At 35.3% G+C, this 18,278-nt stretch overlaps 1 protein-coding gene across 1 annotated transcript in view; it reads right to left on the bottom strand.

Moving 5' to 3' along the window:
* Positions 1-634: 634 nt before the first annotated feature.
* LOC104589909 (structural maintenance of chromosomes protein 2-1-like) overlaps positions 635-18,278 on the bottom strand; it is a 67,144-nt gene continuing 49,500 nt past the window's right edge. Inside the window, exons 11-21 of the mRNA XM_010248381.3 lie at positions 15,766-15,882; positions 14,094-14,312; positions 4,510-4,650; positions 4,274-4,441; positions 3,988-4,172; positions 3,755-3,848; positions 3,461-3,549; positions 3,085-3,310; positions 2,443-2,517; positions 1,498-1,651; positions 635-986 (exon numbers count right to left, since the gene is read on the bottom strand). Of these exons, the coding sequence (XP_010246683.1) occupies positions 1,532-1,651; positions 2,443-2,517; positions 3,085-3,310; positions 3,461-3,549; positions 3,755-3,848; positions 3,988-4,172; positions 4,274-4,441; positions 4,510-4,650; positions 14,094-14,312; positions 15,766-15,882 (1,434 nt within the window). The 3' untranslated portion in view covers positions 635-986; positions 1,498-1,531. The remainder of the gene's footprint in view (positions 987-1,497; positions 1,652-2,442; positions 2,518-3,084; positions 3,311-3,460; positions 3,550-3,754; positions 3,849-3,987; positions 4,173-4,273; positions 4,442-4,509; positions 4,651-14,093; positions 14,313-15,765; positions 15,883-18,278) is intronic.

Genomic DNA, 18,278 nt, shown 5'->3' with positions numbered 1-18,278 from the left:
TAAAAGTACACCTGAACTATCTTACAATTACTTAGACACCCTAAAGTTTTCGAACCTATTTAAAACAAGGTTCAAAAATTTGAGACGCATCGGACCTACGAACCAATACACATCGTATCGAGGCCTTCCCGACATGCCCTTACAGGGGGTGTTTCAGGTCATACAATGGTTCAAGGGGTAAACACACCTTAAACCAACACCTCTGAACCAAATTTGAAAAAAAAAAACAAAAAAAATGGAGAAAAAAGGACCAATATGTATTGGCATGTATCGATACTTTTAACTTTGATTTAAAATACCCTTGAACTTTCAAAAATATGACACATACTACTCTTTTGTTACTTTTCCATCAAATTCCAATTTTTACTTTAAATTTCAAAAACCCAAATTTTCCCCCGCCATTAAAATTTAATAGGTACATATGTTTTACTTATGTATTAATTTGTAAAAATTTATATATGTTTCTTGAACTCTTTATGGATGCATTATTAAAAAAAATTGTATGATATCCATGCATCCCACTATATTAAAAAATTATATTTTGTCTTTAAATTTAGTGTTACTAATGTATTTATGGAATTTATAACTATTTCCTAGTGTATCCATACATTTCTATATTTTTTGTTCATACATGTGTTTTTAAATCACATCATATCCGCATCCGTATTCAAGTTATCCAATACAATACCCAATACCAATACAAATTAAACCATCAAAGTATTTGTTTCTTATGTGCATGTGAATTTTTCAATCTCACTTTCGAAAGTATCTCAAATTTCCAAACAATGCATGTCATCCACCGATTGAAGTAATCAGTGATCAAGGTACCTGGTTACCTTACAAAATATTTACAACATTATTACAAGGACAAAAGATCAGAGATCCAACATGATCATAGTCCTGTGGTCTTGTCAAAGCATTCTTTCGAACAAGCAGCTATAAGGATCTGGACCACTTAACAGAGCTATCAAGAATATTAACCCAACCTGACAAAAAATTCCTCTAGAATTAAAAGATTATACCACCACCTATTTGAAAGCAACCAAGAAGAAATACATAATATTCAACACAGTTTGGAACAGTACAAATACAAGGTTTAGAAATACCATATACAAGGTTTTGCACTGTAATGTCTACATATTTGTATTTGCATTCTTCTGAAACTGAGCCTAGAGAAAATTTACAATTTTTCAAAGATAAACTGTAGGCAACAGTATGTGGAATATATCTCCATCTATAAGAAGTTTGTCCATATAAATAGTTTCAATTTTATCTAGACATTATTTTTCTCGCTGTCACCAAAAAGTGTATACTCCCAAATATGCAAGAACAAGAACAATAACGACAAAACCTTGAAGCTACTGTATACCATTTAACATGGAACAACATATCCAAATATCAGTTTTTATGTCTACAGATAACAAGGACATAACAAAAAAATAACCTCTAGGATCTACCATGAACAAAAAAGCCATTATTCGATTAAAAGGAATATACCTGCTTGTGATGAATCTTAGGTACATGTAGGGAATCACTTGTTCTGTTTAGATGCCATAGTTCTCTGGACAGTGGAGACGCCATCAACAAATTTAGTCCGAAATAGAACATTGGCATTATTGAACATGCCTTCTTTCAGAGAAACCACAATAAACTGCAACTCCACAAATCCACAATAAGAAATAAGTAAATTAAAACATGAATTAGGGAAAAGGTGACAAGAATGGCACAAGCATGGTCACAAAAGAATATAAAATGTCAAGTTATTTCTCTGTTAGAGAATGCCAGAAGCAGGTTGAATTGTGTTAGAGACATGGGAAAGGAAAAGGAAAAACACAGTTTGTTGATTTCATTTTTAAGGCAAGATCTATGCTCTTTCCAAAGTTAAGAGTGGATTTGAATTGCGTCCAAACCTAAACCAGATAGAGAGCAGATAGCTTTCAATCAAAGACCAATGACCAGATACTATCCAAAACACTCAAGGCAATTCAGAGACTTCTCTGGTCAGGTCAAATAGTAAAAGCCTATCCCCAACCACCACACCCCAAAAGAAGCAAGCAATTCCATAATAAGAGTCTATTGCTTTTACTGTCAGACTGATAAGATCAAGGCCATCAAGAACTGATCGAGCAGAAAACCATGTTTTTTCTATCTTAGGCAAGCTCCATCAACTCATACAGGTACCACAAGCCAGATTAGAACTCAGATCATTATGTTAAACTGATCCATTTTATGATATGATAATAAGATTGCATGCCACTTTTATATGCTTATCAACTTATAAATAACAGAAAATCCTTCAAGAATAATAGTTCAAGCACCATGGGAAGAATATTGGAAGGTTTCATAGTTCATTGTGGGAAACTAAAACACAGATCATCAAGAAGACAAGCAAGAAATCTTTTAAAGTAAACTTTTTGCCCACCAAAACACAAAATTTCAGACCTGAGAATGTGGAAAATGAGCTTTTATCATCCTTCCAATGTTCTGTGTGTGGCTCAGATCAAGAGCTGCATCTACCTACCAACCATCAGGAGACATATAAATTGTATATCATCAAGCAATTTAAATGCACCCCCCACATTACAGACAAGCCATAAATCCAACCAGACGCAAGCAAATGATTAATACAAAATTTGCATTTTCCAGGGGAAAAAAACCCAATGAAAGGGGAAAAAGAAAAAAATATATATAAAAAAGAAATTTCTGTTATGAACTTGTCTCTATCATTGATCACTATAGTTTCAAGGTGCCAAGACAAGGCTAAGCAACAGGGACATACCGTGTTGCCTAGGTGATGGGCCTTTTTTCTACTGACTAAAGTTACGAAAAGAATGATGGAAATACCCCTAGCTAAAGTTCATGATGAGAAAAATTAAACAGCAACAAAATAAAAAAGGGAGTAAACTACATCTCAACAATCTACCTTATGAAACCTACAAGAGTTGAATATATTTAACTATAAAAACATTACCACAGAATCCACAGAACAAATCCATAATATATTTATATAAATAGGGATATATATATATATATAGAGAGAGAGAGAGAGAGAGATCAGATTCATTTACAAATAATTTCAATTACCTCATCTAGTATATAAAGTGGAGCAGGCTTGAAGAGAAGCAATCCCAAAATCAGTGAAAGTGCAAGAAGTGACCGTTGCCCTCCGCTAAGTTCTGACAGTGATTGCTTCCACACACTTCCAAATGCAACACGGACCTCAAGACCATCTAAGAAATTACATCCTTCAGGAGGCTCCAATTTTGCCATTGTTCCTGGCAATAAAGTAGAAAAGATAGATCCAAAATCCCTGAAGAAAGGGATCCAATACCAGTAGTAAGTAAACTCTACGATTTTTTGGTAATGAAGTGTGCTCAAGCTTAACAGAAGAGAAACAAATGCAGAAAAATTTTAATATGCATAAGGAGGAAATCAGGCCAAGTCAGACTTATGCACTCACTTGTTAACCTTGACCCAAGTAACCTTTAGTGTTTCCTTCTTCTTCTCATCAAGCTCTTCAATCACTTTCCTGATTTTCAACTTGTCATTCTATCCACATGAAATTCATAAAGATTAGAAAATGCAGTATCCATAATAGAGCCATATAATCACAGGACAAAACAAAACACCACATAGCTCCTTCATATTTGCACAAAACACCACATTGATGAATGTACTATAGCTCAAGAATAAAACTATTATATTGAAGTATGTACCAAAAATGTCATTATCCAGTGAAGAGACAGTAACCAACCTCAATGATGTTTTTCTTTGATATCAAATCGTTATACTCATCTTCTGCTTTCTCAAACATTGCCATAACTTTCTTGTTAACCCTCTTCTCAAGGCTATAGGAGAAAGACATAATTAGGAGTCATGAATATTATGTTTCAGCACTCATAGGGATAAGTCTTGTACTTGAACCATATGAAATCAACTGCAGTGCTAGAAACAAATTAAGTTAGCAAAATCACTCAAATTACATACCCCGACTGCTCAGCCTGGAGCTTTTCCAAATCCTCCCTCGCTCTACAAGGGTCATGTGAAGAGAAATCGTAATCAGTCCCACTTCTTCCAAAAAGTTGTTTCTCGGATGCAATCCAGCTATGCTTCTCAAGAAGCTTTTCCACCTTCAGAGAACAATCATTCTGTTCCAGTTCCATCCGTTTCACCTAAAAGTATTAACAAGAAAAGGCTTTCAGAGATTATTGAAAAATATATAATTTCATACATCAAGTAATAAAAAAGACAAGAAAGAAAACAACAGTAGAACCTCATTTTCCATCTTCTTCCTCTCTAGATTTGCTTCAGTAAGTTTATGCTGGAGCTTCTGTTGCTCTTTGGCAATGCACCTAATTTGGGAATCACATTCTTTCAACCTTGAACGAATCAAATTGAGCTCCGATTGGGCATGATCAAGATCATTTTTTATCAAAATAACCTGCAAGGAAGGTGAAAGCATTAAATCTTTATCCTTTTCAATAATTTCTAAAAAATCACCATTTATACCTTGTTTTTATGTTTATCAACATCTGATGCAAGACTGTCAATTTGGGTCTCAAAGCAAGCCAATTGATTCTCTAAGGATGCATGCTCCTCTATAACTGCTTCTTTTTCCATAATCAGCCTCTCTCTTTCATTTTCGTGACCCTATTAGCATGCAAGACCAAGTTACAACAACATAAATAAGTCACTGCTTTTCCAAACACCACCAGCTAAGAAAGTAACAGACTAGGCTGTCCTGGACAGATGGGACTAACCCAGACAGCATATTATGAGCCCAGAGGTTCACCACAAATTTATAGGCCTGACGGTGTACGATTATCAAAATACAGGCACTCTTAATAAATAGCCCAGTTTGGGGCTCAAAGTTTACAGGAAAATAAGAAAAAGCAGGCTTGAACTAATGAAATGGGCAATGCACCCAATGTTAGGGACACAGTTCAAAGTAAACTTGATTCAGACACAAAAATATGGAAAGAATGCATAGAGAGAAATCAGTTTTCTCATAAATCTGTCCAATTACAATTTGTAATTTTGGCTTGTATTAATAGGGCCAATTCCAATAATCTGATCGGGATCATCTTTAGTCCTGAACCCTGTGCCTCATGAAATATGAAATCCAACCTTTTAGGTGGATGGAACTCAAAATTCCGAGTCCAACGGTACCAAGACCGTCCAATTCCGACACCATTAACCCCTCTATCTTGAGACCCGATGCTAGACTCAATCCGGGCCTTCCGTTTGGAAGCCCCTTTACTACAACTTCAAGCCTAGGGCATCCCATGACCAAACCTTTCCCCCAACCTCTAGAACTATCTTAAAATCCATGATTTGACCAGCAAGGAGCAGGGGTGTCAACGGTATTCGAAAATCCGTTTTCGAATTCGATATTCGACATAATCGAATCGAATTCGGATAATTTGAATATCTAACCGATCAAATTCGGATATGACCTGATTTGATTCGATAAATATCCGAATTTGATCGATTATTTAATTCTTATATATAATATATAAAATTTTAAATGTTTTATTTAACATATATAATAATTAAATTATATAAATAATTTATATGTTTATATACTTTATATAAATAAAATATTTATTTTATATATTTATTAATTACCTAGAATAATTAATTAGTCAAATTCAAATCGAATCGAATACTCGAATATTTAATCGAATTCAAATTCGAATATTAATTTTCGATATCAAACCGAATTCGGATATCGAATTTTTTAATCGAATTCGAATTCGGATATTGCCTTATCCGATTCAAATTCAATATGTTTACACCCCTAGCTAGGAGCCTCCAATCAATTAAGCCAATCACCTAAACTTGGAATGTCCAATTTAGGTGAACTAGTAAAATCTTCCACTCATTGTCTTGATTGATTAAGAGGATCTCTCCCAAAGCTGTCTTGACAGCCCACTCTCAATTAATCTCCCTCCAAAAACCCTTTTAAACCTCAGCCTTTGATCTCCCATGTCACCCAATCTCAGCCCTTCATTCCCTTTTAGAATCCTCCCCAAAAATCTATAAATACCACCCCCTTCTCACATTCTAGACACACAATTCAAGCTTAAGGAGAGAGCTCTACCCTCCATTAACCTAGAAAATACCCCCCTTCACGTCCCAAGTAGCTCAACACCCATTACCCACTCTCTCTATCTTTCCCCATGACCAAAGTCAACCGGATTCCTCAACCATTTACTAGAAGACCCTCTTAGAGAAAAATTATACACACGCCCTTTGAATCCGTTTAAATTTTGAAGATCACATAGTGCTGCAACGTATCGAACCTCCAGTGGTGTTTCCTTAGTTGGGGTACATTCAGGCATTCCTCTACCCTAGACACCCTTCCACCGGTAGTGAACTGATAAGAGACACAAGGACAGTCTCCATGGCTTTATCTACATGATGGATTTTTGATGATCAAAGTTGAGACCTCCATTTGTTAAATCTATGGAAGGAAATGCAACAACTCTCGCCAATATTCAATCAGTTCAACATGCAATGTGGAGGGAAGTTTCCTTCAAGGACGCTCTAGACATATCGCATTATTCAATTTAACGTTTAATTTTTTTTTTGTTTGGTCAATTTTAGCCATTCTATTTTCTACATTAAAATTTCTTTGTCATCCGTAGATTTTTTTTTACTTCCACTTATCAAATTTTGTTTATCTTTTTTTTCTCTTGCTAAGTAGTTAGGTAGGATCAGTTTTTAATCTTCTTTTCTTGTTAAGTAGTTAAGTAGGATCAGTTTGTATTATCTAGTTTTCTAAACTTCTTAGTCAATTATTATTTCAGTGCTAATTCAAGTATTTTTAGTATCATTTAGTTCAGCATGTGTTAGTAAAATAGCTTTTTTTAATTGTTTTTCTTACTACATATGCATGCATGCATCCAACTCATTTGAATCATTATAAGTTCATCGTAGATTTGGTTCCCAAATATTCCACACTAGGCTCTATCTCATGGCTCATTGTTTTCTTCTTCTTATTGAGTATAAAATTTATTTGTTTCAACTAATAAGTCTGCAATCATTAGTGTTTCACCCTAAAACACCCATCAGTTTAAATCATTTGAATTGCATAGTTAACCTGTCCTAGCTTGTTCATTGAGTCCTTTTCTTTTTGTAATTTTCAGCATATAGAGCAATTGTACGGTCATTACAATGCAAACAAAACATTAGGTTGTTACTTTCTTTTTCACCAAATCATTAGCTAGAATCTCTCTTGTTATTTTATGTTTTCCTTTCACAAGTATTGCAATTTTGAATCGTTGATTCCATTGTCATAGAACTTTCAATTCTTTGATTTGGTATTATTTTAGCAATTCTCTCTCATGTTAAACAGTTTAGATGGTTTTATAATCATTTAGTTATCTTATTTTCTTCTTACATGTTAGTTTATTTTGCTTAATGGATAGTAAAGATTGCTACTTCATAAATTTTCTTTTGTGCATTTCTTCTTAAGCCCAAAAATAATAAATTCTTCCTTGGAACATTCGTAAAGTTGAGGCTAGTTTAACCAGGCATGTGTGGGGTGCCTAACACCTTCCCACACCATACCTTCGTCCCCGGACCCTAAGAATCTCATCCTTCATTGGATAACGAGTCACCAAGAAAACAAAATGTTTTTCTTGCAAAAATCCTGGGTTCCCTAAATTCCCAAAAATTTAGGTGGCGACTCCACACCATACTCCATTCTGTCCCCCCTCTAGATCAGGTAGCCACACCAGCCATCTAAGAACAAGAATAGCTATCTGTATTTCATCAGTTTTCATGAACGACTATTCAATCAAATTAAGCTCTTAAATGCTTGCTCCCAATCAAATAATAATAAAATTATTTAGAATGGAAAAAATTTGAGTCTTCAAAATTCAAGTTTCTCTATTCAGTTGTGATTAAACTTTTAAACTCCTACTAGGGGTGAGCATGGGTTGGTCCAGTTCAGTTCCAAGGCAAAACCTGTAACCTACCTTATAGGGGTTAGTTAAAGGTTTTTGGAACGAGAACCTACATTGTCAAGATCGGTTCCAAGGTTTTACCCATGGAACTAGTTCTTTATAAAAAAATAAAAATATCACAATTATAAAATGTTTAAACCATAGTTTTCAAGGCACCAGGGTGGGGTTAGGCAATAGGGGGCACCTTGTCACCTAGGCACCTGCTAGGGTAGTTTCCAAGGTTCCATAACCATATTTCCTTTATAGTTGTCCACTATTTCCATAAGTATGAACTCCATAATAAAGTATAGAAAATCAACATATTCAAGAAAAGAAAAAGAAGAAAGAAAAGAAAATTCAAAAAATAAGAAAATAAAAAGAAAATGTGTTGACTAGCATTTAGCAATATTTGTGTTGATTAAAACCCAACAAATAAGAAAATAATAAAGAGAAATTAGTACATAAACATACAAAATGAATAATTTATTTTAATAATGTCTATTTTATAACTATAATCTCAAAAAGTTATGAGACAAAAAATATTTTATAACAAAACATACAAAATTGCTTGGCGATTAGGCGACGCAAGCCTCCAAGCGCGCCTTGTCACCTAGGCATCACCTTGACAACTATATTAAAACTTGATTTTCAATAATGATAGTTCAAATCTTAATATTACCTTTATTGATATAATTGAGTAATTTAATTTGCAAACTATAATAATATATTAATATCTAGTTCACAACTTGTCATAATAACTTAAATTTTGTAAACGTTACCTTATACATTACTTATTATACACATTTAAAGTATCCAGTCCCACCAACACCAACCAGGGTTGGTCCCCTAGGTGGGCTCAAGTAGGTTAAACCCCTAGACCCTAGACCCGCCTGTGTGGGGTTTACTCCAAGAATTTGGAAACAAACCCTACCCAGTAACATGTTGGGGGGTTGGTTCAAGAAATGATTTAAAAGCCATCCCTAAGGTGCATAATTTGTGCCCAGGGATGGACAAATTAGATGCATTCTCTACAAAGTGTATCTTTTTGGGCTACTCTTGGACACAAAATGGCTATAAGTGTTATCATCCATCCTCCCAATGTTCCTTTGTGTGTCTCACCTTCTTTGAGTCTATTCCATTCCTTACAAGTAGTGATAATCCTCCTTCATCCCCTATGGTTCCTCTTCTAGCTCCTATTGCTGACCCCATTCCTCTTCATCCTGTTGCTCCTACATCTTCGTCTCCTCCATTGCAAGTTCCTAATTAGCGACCACCCATCAGGCACGTATATACGCATCAACAGGTACCAACTCCTCCAGTTTCTTCTCCGTCGACAGATCCGACAGTTGTTCCTAACCCTATGATGCCTTCTTCGTTTGACCTTGATCTTCCCATTGCCTTACATAAAGGTAAATGTAGCTATACTTTGCGTCATATTTCTAACAATGTTTTTCTTTCAAATCTTTTTGCTTCCTATTCTCAACTTGCTTTCCTTTTGTCTACTGTTTCTATTCCCAAGAATGTCCAAGTCTCCAAGAAGCTATTACCTCCCCAGAGTGGCGCAAAGCAAAGGAAGAGGAACTCTAAGCACTTGACCATAATCACACATGGGAGCGCACAAATCTTATGCCTGGTAAGCATGTCGTAGGTTGTAAGTAGATTTATATAGTCAAATATCTACCAGATGGGAGCATTGAGCACCTAAAGGCTAGGTTGGTGGCCAAAGGGTACTCTAAGTTATATGGTGAGACTATACAAAGACATTCTCTCTTGTTGCCAAGTTTGGCTCAGTTCGTGTGTTGATATCCTTAGCAGCTATGTTTGATTGGCCTCTATATTACCTTAACACTAAAAATAGCTTTCTACATGGTAATCTTAGTGATGAGGTGTATATGGAGCAACCACCAAGGTTTGTTGCTCAAGGGGAGAATAGTAAAGTGTGTAGACTTAACAAGGCAATTTATGGGCTGAAACAATCTCGGTGTGCCTAGTTTGGTATATTCAATGAGGAAATTAAAGACTTTGGTATGAAGCAATGTTAGGTTAATCATTTAGTGTTCAATTATGATTCTGAAGCTAGAAAGGTCTTGCTGGTGGTATATGTCAATGATATTGTCTTTACAGGTAGTGATAAGTTGGGTATTGATAAATTGAAGGCTTTTTTGCATGATCACTTTCAGACAAGATTTTGGCAAGTTGAAATACTTACTAGGTATAGAAGTTGCAAGGTTGAAGCATGGCATAAATTTATGTTAGAGGAAATATGTGCATGACTTGTCAAAAGAGACAAGATTGTTGGGTAGTGGGTACTAAACCAGTCAAAAAGCTTATAGAACCAAACACCAAATTAAGCACTAATGCAAGCGAAGAATTTGATGATCCTAGGAGGTATAGGAGGTTAGTAGGTAAGTTAAATTGTTTGACTATTGTCCGGCCAGACATTTTCTTTGTAGTGAGTGTAATTAGCCAATTTAAGCAAAAGCCTTGGGTTCCCCATTGGAATGCAGTTCTAGGGATTGAACGGTATCTGAAAGGGGCTCCAGGTCGTGGAGTATTATACAAATCAGAAGGAAGTCTTGAAGTAGAGGGCTATACAAATGCAGATTGGATCTGCTCACTGTCTGATAGAAGGTCTACTACAGAGTATTATACCTTTCTTGAAGGAAATCTAGTAATGTGGAAAAGTAAGAAACAAACAATGGTAGCAAGAAGCAATGTTGAAACTGAATATAGAGCTATGGCACACACAACCTATGAGTTAGTGTGGTTGAAAAACCTTCTCCATGAGAATGGATATACTCTCAACAATCCTATGAAGTTGTATTGCGACAATCAAATTGTTGTTCTCATTGCATCTAATCAAGTCTTCCATGAGAAAAAAAAAAACACATTGAAGTCGATTGTCACTTTGTAAGAGAAAAAGTGCTAGTTGAGTGATAAATACAGTACATGTGAATACAAGAAGTCAGAGGGTTGATTTGTTCACAAAAGGGTTGAGTCAGGGAAAGGTGGACCATATATGTAACAATCTGGGATTATATGATACATACTCTCCAGCTTGAAGGGGAGTATTAGAGTCAACAATTTAGGTGCATTTGAATCATTTTAGAGTAATTTATTCTAAGTTGTTTTGTTTATTATGTTTGAGATTGAATAGTGTCCCATACTTAAAGAGGGGCACAAAGGTCATTGTACCCTGATTAAAAATCTATATATATACTATTCAAGTCAGCTAGAGTAAGTAATTTTTTCCCTCTTTTAGGAACAGCCAAACCATCTCTTCATCTTCCTCTCTCTTCTCTTCTCTTCTCTTCTCTTCTTTTCTCTTCTCTTCTCCTTTCTCTTTGTTTCTCTCTCTATTTTTCCCTTTATTTTAGGAAGGAAATCAGGTCAGATCTAATATCTAACAATATGTTAGATTTTATTTTTAAATTTTCATTTGAATATGCTTTACATGTTAGGCTTATGTATTTTGTTTTTAGATAACAGGTTTTTAAAACATTTATTTTAAAATTTATGTTTATATTTTTTATTCTAATTATGTTTAATGTTTTTAGCATTTTTTGGCATTTTTTTATTTTTTGACATTTTTTTAAAATTTCATCATTTTTTGTATATTTGCACCTTGCTTCAAAAAGGTGTGTGCCTCGCCTTGCGCTTTTAAAACATTGGGTTCAAGTTTGGTTCCAGTTGATTCCAAGCATGGTTCAAAATATCGATACACCTCTATGCATCGAAAAAGGCATATCGGTACTTAGATACACACAAAAACCTTTTTTTTTTTGTTTTTTTTTTTCAGAATTTGGTTTTTGGGGATATTTAACCATGTATTTTTTTATTAAAAAGAGTGGGGTCCCAAAACACCTGTAAACAAGTGTATCGGAACCAAAAGGTATCAGGTGTATTGTATTTTTTTGAACCTTGATTCCAAGTAGAACCTACCCATTTGCTCACCATAACACCTACCTCAACAATAATCAAGTTGTATCAGACCAGACCAGATTAATATGATTAAGAGTTGTTATGGTTCTAGGTCTAAAATTGCAGACCCTATGCGATCTGGCTAAGGACAGGGACGTTTTTTTTTTTTTTATCAATAACATCATTTTCATCAAATTAAGAGAAGAGAGGGAATAAGTATACAAAGGGGGAGATAAAATAACTTAGCTCCCCCAAAACAGAAAACACAGGGAATGCAAAGAAAAATATTAAAAACTAGCCCAAAAAACAGCCTCCCTATTCACTCCTTGCTTGGCCAACCCATACGCAAATGAGTTGGCACTCCTTTTCACCCAGCTGTACTGAATCTCAATGTCCCTACCCAGCCATAAGAACTGTTTTTTTTTTCATTGTTAATGTTCCACAAACCACTGTCCTCTGTCTTCAACCAACTAATATTGTCTTATCAATTCGGGGTGGTTCTACCCTATACCAAATCAGACCTGATTTTTTTGCTAATATTGTCTTATCACTCGCTTACCCGTGTGGAGTAAAACCCCATTCGTTGCTAATATTGTCCATTCATTCTTCTTTATATTAAGACAGTTTTTAGGAGGTAGGAAATATAGTTCAAATTAAAAAACCATTTTCTATATACAGGTTAAGAATTTAAGACACTAACACAGGCTTGTTTGGGCTTGCCTCGAGGGACTCAGGGCAAAGCAACTCGTACAACTAGAGTAATGCAATTAGGAAAGAAATAAAGAGATTGAAAGTTTCATGTGCTTGAATTGCTTGAAGATGTGTCATATGCTATGCATAACTTTTTAAATTTTTACTTTTTTTGTGGAAACTCTTGCATTTTAGCTTTGAATATGTTTTATATGTTATATTTATGAGTTTTATTTCGATGTAATAATTTTTTTAAAGCATTTAGTTTTAAACTTAAGTATGCATTTCTAATTAATATTATTTTAATTTTTTTTGCAGTTTTCTGATTGCATTTTGATACTTTTGAAAATTTTGTACCTCTCTTCAATAAGGTGTGCACCTTGCCTTGCACCTTGGGCCCAAAAACGACCTTGCGTTTTTTTTTTTTTTTTTTTTTTTTTTTGCGCCATGAGCTTTTAAAACACTGGTCTTCCATAACAAAATGAATGCATTTCAAACTTTAAAGCAGAAAAGACCTTCATGGTGCTTATCTCATCATGTTTGCCCACTGTGAAAAGCTAACAAATAAAATTCTTTACATCTGCTAATCTCTTACAGCTTCATATCTACTATTTAGGAGCACTTTTTCTTGTTGTTTGGGTGCAGGCAGACACCTCCTAATGGCATCAAACATTTGTTTAATGTTTCCTTCTTCAATTCTCCAAAAAGGAGGGAGAATCTTATGGAAGTGCATAAGAGCAGCTATTTTATAGTGTATACTGGAAGAAAGGAATGTTCAAATCTTCAATGACAAAGAAAATGATCTAAGAAATACCATAGAACTTTGAAGGATGCAGCAGAGGTAACCAGGGCCCATCGGGTATAAGAGTGACTACAAATCATTTGGGTAGGTATGAAAAGGGGTAAACTATAAGATACAGTAATCTAGTTATTGATGGGGACTCAAAGATCACAACAGACTGGCAGGGAAGCAGTGAGAATGGTCCATGGAAGCATAGATATGAGATCAGAGAGGCAAAAGAATTGACCAAAGATCAGGGAGTCATCATGAAATGGATACCAAGGTCTGCAAACAATTTAGCAGATGGACTGGCAAAACAGAGAGTGACAAGGAATATATTGGGGTATTGTATACCAGGGGAATTTGGACTTGATACAGCTTACCACAAGGAAAGTCAATGCTGCCCTTCCTGTAACTGCTACGTATATAAATGCATGAGAATGCAGTGCAATTAGGCTGTGTTTGGTTGCAGTGCAATTTTATTTGCACTAGTACAAATGCATGAGAATGCAAATTCTCGTTAAATTTGTTTTGGGTTCTACTTTATTTTGCTCTATCTTTTAATTTACTCCATTTGTATTGCAATCAAACAAAATAAGCTAAAGTTTGAAACAAAAATAGGTCAGAATTTACATTCAAATCATTTGCATTGCCATAGTTTTCCATCAATACAAATTTATTTACATTGCAACAAACACAGCCTTGGTGATAAAAAATAGTAATAAATTACAGTAATTTCAGACTTGTACCTTGAGGTCCCTTGAAGCTGACTGCATCTGAGCTTTCGTTGTATTAATCTTTTTCTCTAAATCCTTCAGTATGCTATCTCGTTTATGAGAATGCTCCTTGATTGATTTTTCAAGCAATGATACAGTAGATAAACAGTTATCATAAAGAAGCTGTTTCTCTTTTTCTTTCAATTTTGCTTCTTCAAGCTCCAGCTCCATCTTTTTCACTAATTCACCTAGCTGTGGAACATTAAAAGAAAGATGAAATGGTTAGCATCCAAATCAAAAGCAGGTCATGGTAACCATAGAAAGATAAATCTAGAGTGATTTAAAAGGTGGTGCTCAGGCAAGGCACATTTTATGCTATGCACCTCACCCAGGCCCCAGCACAGCACTTTCAAAGCGCATTAGACTGATATTCCTTGCACTTCAGCCCAGGTGTGTGCCTTTTCGAAATTTGCTCTTTTTTTCTATTTTTAATGCCCAGTAGTCAGGCCAGGGGCTCCACCTCTAGACCCCTGAAGCTCTGAGAACCACATAATTGTAAATGTTGTCTTTTTATCCAACATAATTGCTAATATTGATTTTTCAATTATCCTAATAAAAGATGTTTTTGGAAGACACTTAAAATTATAAAACCATTTTCTGTAGAGGTTAAGAATTTAAGACCTTAACACAGACTTGGGTGGGGCAATGTTTTAAAACGCGGAGGGCTGATGTGAGGCATTCCACTACCTAGAGGCATAAGGCATAGTTCAAAACGTAAGAGGCATAAGCCTCCTTAAGAGGAGGGGAATGAGGAGGAAGGAGGAAGAAGACGAAGAAAAATGTCATTTTTCTTTATTTTTAATAAAATCTTTTATATTAAGAAATACGAAGATGCTTAGCCCCCGGTCCACTTTCTTTCCCTTATCTTCCCTTTTCTTTTCTTTTTTCTCTTTTTTTCTTCTCTTCATTTCTTTTTCTTCCCCTTCACTTTCTTTTCCTTTCCTTTCCTTTCCTTTTTTCCTTTTTTCTGTCTTTTTACATGAGGTGTGCATGAGGCACATGAGGCTTACGCCTCTAGCATGCCTCATGAAAAATGCGTTTGAGGCATACATCTCAGAGGTGTCAACACCTCTGGCATACGCCACCTATGCCTTTAAAAACACTGGTTTGGGCTTTGCCTCAAGGGGCTTGGTACAAAGACGGCTCATAGAATTAGGAATGAAATATTTAACATCACAATATCTATTTGAAATAATGAAATTGGAAATCAAATAAAGAAATTGAAGTTTGGCATGCTTGAGTATATTTTGTATGCTTTTTTTATTTTATTTTTGAATTTTCACTTTGAATATGCTTTATATGGTATCTCTATGTATTTTAAATTGAGTTATTAGGCTTTTTCAAACATTTAGTTTAAATTTTTTAATTAATACTATTTCTAACATTTTCTTAATTTGATTTTGAATTTTTTAAATTTTTACATTTTTTTCAATTTTTTGGAAAAGGCACATACTTTGCCTTGCGCTTTGGGCACAAAATGACCATTGCGCTTTTCTTGCACCTTGCATTTTCAAAACACTGTAATACTGCCAAAAAATGTTTTAGATTGAAATTATGCTTCAATTTCTTGTCAAAGAAACTGATTATGCTAGCAATGAACTGAAACAATAAAAAAAAAAACATCAGCCATAAAAACAAGCACAACCTTATGATGTTCATTTTGCTCTGCTCTACTCTGGAATAGTGAAAGATCATATAGCTTTAGTTCCAATTGTGATTTAAGATCCAAGAACTTTTTCTGCAGTGGCGAAAGCTGTGCAATCTGCAAAAAAAGCCAAAAATATTGTGATAGCTATTTAAGAGGAAGAAAAAGTAACTATTGAATCAGAAGTATGGATTTTGCTTGCATGAGGTTAAAGTGCCACCTAAACAAGAAAATCAGGTAATTAGGAGATTATGGCAGTGGAAACCTAGTACACACATAAAAGCAAAAATAAAATATAACAAAACGATGGTGTCAAGAATACTGTTCAATAGGATTTTTTTGCTTGACAAAAGAATCATTTCCATCCAGAGCTCTAAAGGAATATTCCACAAACTTGTGCACTATGGATCCTGATTTTAGTAAGATAGAAGAAAAGAAGAAGAAGAAGAAAAGAGAGAAGAGGGACAAGAGAAGAGGAAGAAGGGAAGAAAAAGTTGAGAGAGCCAAAAAGTTACGTTGGCAGCGCCAGACTTTGTATTTATAGATTAGGGTGATCATACAATATAAAAAAGAAAGAAAAAGACCAAAGTGCCCCTTGCAGCACATAACTAATTTTGCATCACTCCCACTCAAGTTAGGACATAGATGTCAATCATCCCCAACATATCACACAGATTATAATGTTGTAATGAGTTTAATCCTTTCTCAAGCTTCTCCCTAATAAAATGTTTGTTAACTTCAATGTTCTTGGTTCTATCATGGACAACTGGATTTGGTTGCAATTTGGATAGCCGCTTTATTATCACAATAGAGTGGCATTGGGTCATCAAAGTGAAAGCCCAATTCACCTAATAGGTTCTTGATCCACAATAACTCAGCAACTCCATGTGGCATGGCTCTATATTCTGCGTCTGCAACAGATTTGGCTACCAAACTCTATTTCTTACTTCTACAAGTAACAAGATTTCCTCCTATAAAGGTACAATAGACATTGGTGTACTTCCTATCATCCACAAAGATGGTCCAATCAGCATCAGTGTAAACCTCAACTCTCATGTGACCATGCTTCTTGAAAAGAAGACATGTCCGAGGGAATTTCTTCAAATATCTAAGCACCCTGTCTACTACTTCTAGGTGTGCTGCCATGGGAGCATGCATGAACTGATTGAGAACTCCCACAACATATACAATGTTGGGCCTAGTCATAAATAGACTTGTTCATGGACCTGTGAGCCCGACGACGCGGCCTGGCCCGACCCGTTATTTTTTGGGCTTGGACAAAATTTCAGGCCTGCAGACTTGGGCTCGAGCTTTAAATACCAGGCCCGATCACTTTTTGGGCCAAATTCGAGCTTTCTCAAATAAGTCCAGCCAGGGCCCAAGCTCAGCCCAATACTAATACATATAATAAAAAGTACTTATGTTATATATAATATATATTTGTTTCTTAAATTATTAATAAATACTAATTTACTATTAGGAAATTCAAATTTGTTTATTAATTTATTAAATTATTACTAAATTAATATAATATTAGTTTATAAAAGTACACTGAAAATAAGACATTTTGTGTACAGATCGGGCTTTGGGCTCAGGCTCGGGCTTGGGCTTCAAGGTTTATATAAGGGTTGGGCTTGGGCTCAAGATCTAGGTCAGATGGTTAGGTCAGGCTCTGGCTCAGGCTCAGGCTCAGGCCTGCACATTTTCTATTAATAAAGAGGCAAAGCCCGGCCCATGAACAGGTCTACTCATAAATAAATAAAGAAGTTTACCTAGAAGTCTTTGGCACTACCTTGGATCTTTCAAGGGCTCACCATTACAATCCCTAAGTTTGTGATTCACATCTATAGGAGTATCAACCGGTTTGCCTCCAAGTTTTCCTATGTCTTTCAAGAGATTCAGGGTGTACACTTTGAGCAATGAGATACCCTGTTGGGAGCGGGCAACTTCAATTCCAAGGAAGTAGTGCAATGGTTCTAGATCCTTCACTTTAAACTGTGTATCCAGGAACTTCTTTAATCTTTGTATCTCTGAGACCCAGTCACCAATGATAACAATGTCATCCACAAAGTAGAAGATCAAGATTGTAATCAGTCTTGAATCCTAATAGGTTTTAGGTTTACAAAACAGAAGAAAAGGAGAGAAAATAGAAGAGAAACAGGAGAACACAAGTGGTTGAAAGGAGGGACAAATTCTTACTGATCTGCCGCCGCCACTTTCTTATTAATTATAGGTTATGCTTAGTACATAATGGAAAGGACACATCTGCCCTTGGTACTTACATAATAAATAAAGTAAATAAAAGCTGAAATAAATAACAACTGAATTAACAAACTGACTCAAACTGACACTACTATAACTGGAATAAATAACTACACATGCTGTCCTACGAACACAGTGGGGACCACTGCAGTGGGGCCCACATCAGTGTTCTCTACACTCCCCCTCAAGTTGGGAGTAGATATCTATCATTCCCAACTTGGATAGGTCTGTCTCTAACTTCTTCCTTGGTA

The sequence above is a fragment of the Nelumbo nucifera genome, chromosome 4 (assembly GCF_055504915.1).
Source record: "Nelumbo nucifera cultivar China Antique chromosome 4, China Antique-T2T, whole genome shotgun sequence".
In the NCBI taxonomy this organism is placed as follows: Eukaryota; Viridiplantae; Streptophyta; class Magnoliopsida; order Proteales; family Nelumbonaceae; genus Nelumbo; species Nelumbo nucifera.
Note: the sequence above shows the minus strand (reverse complement) of the source record. Positions and strands in the feature narration are given on the sequence as shown.